A 3562-nucleotide genomic window follows, 5' to 3' on the forward strand; every position below is an offset into this window, starting at 1 on the left:
ATGGCATCCGGTCCCATCACTTCATGGGAAATAGATGGGGAAACAGTGTCAGACTTTATTTTTCTGGGCTCCAAAATCACTGCAGATGGTGATTGCAGCCATGAAATTAAAAGACACTTACTCCTTGGAAGGAAAGTTATGACCAACCTAGATAGTATATTGAAAAGCAGAGACATTACTTTGTCAACAAAGGTCCATCTAGTCAAGGCTATGGTTTTTCCAGTGGTCATGTATGGATGTGAGAGTTGGACTGTGAAGAAAGCTGAGCGCCAAAGAATCGATGCTTTTGAACTGTGGTATTGGAGAAGACTCTTAAGAGTCCCATGGACTGCAAGGAGATCCAACCAGTCCATTCTAAAGGAGATCGGTCCTGGGTATTCATTGGAAGGACTGATGCTGAAGCTGAAACTCCAATACTTTGGCCACCTCATGTGAAGAGTTGACTCATTGGAAAAGACTCTGATGCTGGGAGGGATTGGGGGCAGGAGGAGAAGGGGACAACAGAGGATGAGATGGCTGGATGGCATCACGGGACTCGATGGACATGAGTTTGAGTGAACTCCGGGAGTTGGTGATGGACAGGGAGGCCTGGTGTGCTGTGATTCATGGGGTCGCAAAGAGTTGGACACGACTGAGTGACTGAACTGAACTGATGCTATACAGCAATGAGTATAAATGAACTAACTCTATGTGTGAGTAGTCTTTAGAAAGAATCAAGGCATAAAAGTATATCCATTATGATTCCATTATATTCAAAAACAGAGAAACTTTATGGTTTAGGGATCCAACTTTGGTGGTAAAACTCTAAGAAAAGGCAGGAAATAATTACTATCATTCCTCCTCTATGGAGGAGGAATGATAAGATCAGGGACAGGCACATGGGAAAGGGGTGGGTTTTGAGGATGGTAGAAATATTTTATTTATTCGCTGGGTGGTGGGTATTTCAAATGTTTATTTGATAAGTATGTTAAACAGTAAATTAGTGTTTAATGCACTTTTCTGTATGCATGTTATATTTCACAATAACAGTGGTGAAAAAAAAAGAATGGTGATGCTTATCATTTCATTTTAAGCTTTTTGTGTGTTGAGGCAGTATAATCCTTCCTCTGCCTGTCTTCTGAAATCTTCCCTCAAATCTACCACCTAAACATCCAAAGGACAGAGCTACTAAGTCACAACGGCCTTAATTGCAGTGCTTTATTTGTCTCAGACACTAGTCTGGGCCCTTCCTGGTGACAGAGACTGAAACTACTGAACACTGGACCTATAGTAAATAAAAGCTTATTGATAGAATGTATGCAAATTACCAGTCAACACTAAAGGAAATCAACCCTGAATATTCATTGGAAGGACTGATGCTGAAGCTGAAGCTTCAATACTTTGGCCACCTGATGCAAAAAGCTGACTCACTGGAAAAGACCCTGATGCTGGGAAAGATTGAAGGCAGGAGAAGGGGACGACAGAGGATGAGCTGGTTGGATGGCATCACCGACTCTATGGACATGAGTTTGAGCGAACTCTGGGAGGGAGATGGTGAAGGATAGGGAAGCCTGGCATGCTGCAGTCCATAGTGTCACAAAGAATCGGACACAACTGAGTGACTGAACAACAATAATGCAAATTATGGTGAAAGCTCTAGATTCCTAGCTGTGTAGAATTACTTCATTGTTTATCACAGGCCCACAAAGGAGGAGTGACTGAGCAACAACCACCACCACAAAGCTAATACAAAGCCTTAAAACTGTTGGTGTTTTATGGTCTACATAGCTCTTTCATATAAATGATAAGATTACATAAAGTTATATTTTAAGAGGGGTTGAGCCTGGTATTAATTAGTTTCCCTACATTAGGGATGAGAAAATGGTCTTTGCCAAGATAGAAAATGATCGAGTCAGGACTAGAATCAGAAAGCCAGGGTCTTTCAAATTGTAGACTGCAGACATCTTTCTCACTTGCTTTCTGTCACTCAAGGGAGACATAGTTTGCAAGATGCTTTGGACATTGGACATTAGACTTCATCAGCTGGGCCATAAGAAAGAAGAGGGAGGCAGACACACACACCTCCATCCTCAGTTTAGTCTTTCCTCTGTATTTAAAAGTTTGTTGACTTTCTTCTGCTTGAGTCACATTCCAGATAACTTCCACAGAAATGAGGTAGGGTCCAGGAGCCTAAATTAGAGCTCTCCAGCCCAAGTTTTGTGCTTAAAGCCACTTTCTTTTCTTTTTGCTTCCCAATTTCCTTACCACCTTTGTTTTCCAAATACCTTCACTGTGGTCTATTTGTTTACAGATTCTGATACTAGGTATCAATGTGTTACCCTGGGATGACCCAAAGTGATAGTACTGTATCTGTTTATCCAAACTTCAACTCACATATCTAGCAGTCTTCAAAATAAGCACTGCCACTCAGCAACCATACTTTGGCACCAATCATGTTTCTGCAACCTTAGGGTCCTTCAGACCTACATAATTCATTACTGTGCAAGAGCTGCGGCAGTTATATTACTTTGTGATAGTTACAATCTCTGGCCCAGTGAGAAATACAAAAATTCTTTCCTTGGCTACTTAATTTTCAATTCTGAGGAATGGGTTATTGGTGAAATAATAAGCCTGCTGTGATAGAAAATAACTTCTACTCTAGGCCACTGACATCTGCACAAACCTGGTAGTGATATGTTTTCCCCCATTATTGTAACTTAAAAATTAATGTTTCTTGAGATCAGGTTTTGCTTTTGACTATTAAACTATTTCTACTCATAGAGGTAATCATACTAATCTGTCAGTTTATCTATGTTCTTCCTTTCAAGGGAATGAAGAAGCTTCTGAAACTGAAGGAGGAAATCAAGAAGTGCCTGAGAAACATTTATCAGACGCATGAACTATGGGGTAAGGGAAGCCTGCTAACGGTGAACAAAGTTAAGAAGCAAATACAGCAGCAACCTAAAGAGTACAGGGGCCCTGGAGGATGTAAAGCAAAATATAAAAGAGAAAATTGCTTTCTGGCTTAGAAAAAAAAAGAAATTCTCAAACTCAAGAGCAGTGCCTACACACTGCAGGATTTTCTAAGGAGAGGAAGGAAAAGCCAAACTGAGCTGACATCGAAAAGCAGCAGGTTGTTCCCTTGACAGGCCCCTGCGGCACGTGCAGTGTCTCCACTGGCCACATCCTGCGGTGCACGGTGGCCAGCAGCTTCACCAACCCTTCTTCCTTGTGTGGTTTTGTAGCAGAATCTTTAGGGTTCTCCACATCTTACTATCCAAGTTCTTGTTATTCTAATCCCGTTATGGTTAACAGTTCTTTATATTAAAATTTCCCTGTTCAAATTGCTTCATGTTTTCTGTCTCCTGATTGGACCTGACTGACACACATACCTACAATGTTAACACTAACAAAAAATAACCCTAATACTAAAACACAGATAATGGTATCATAAGGAAAACTGCAGACTAATATGTCTCATTAAATAAATGCAAAAATCCTCAACAGAATATTAGCAAATCAAATCCAACAATGTATAAAATAACTGTACATTATGACTGAAAATTGATGCTTTTGAACTGTG

At 40.5% G+C, this 3562-nt stretch overlaps 1 protein-coding gene across 6 annotated transcripts in view; it reads left to right on the forward strand.

Annotated features, from left to right (window-relative positions):
* Positions 1–3309, forward strand: part of GSDMB (gasdermin B) — a 26065-nt gene extending 22756 nt beyond the window's left edge. For all 6 annotated transcript variants that reach the window (XM_010842635.1, XM_010842640.1, XM_010842644.1 and 3 more), the window contains one exon: positions 2808–3309. In XM_010842635.1, coding sequence (XP_010840937.1) covers positions 2808–3008 — 201 coding nt within the window. In that variant the 3' untranslated portion in view covers positions 3009–3309. The remainder of the gene's footprint in view (positions 1–2807) is intronic.
* The last annotated feature ends 253 nt before the right edge of the window (positions 3310–3562 follow it).

Source organism: Bison bison, unplaced genomic scaffold (genome assembly GCF_000754665.1).
Source record: "Bison bison bison isolate TAMUID 2011002044 unplaced genomic scaffold, Bison_UMD1.0 scf7180017864180, whole genome shotgun sequence".
Lineage (NCBI taxonomy): Eukaryota > Metazoa > Chordata > Mammalia > Artiodactyla > Bovidae > Bison > Bison bison.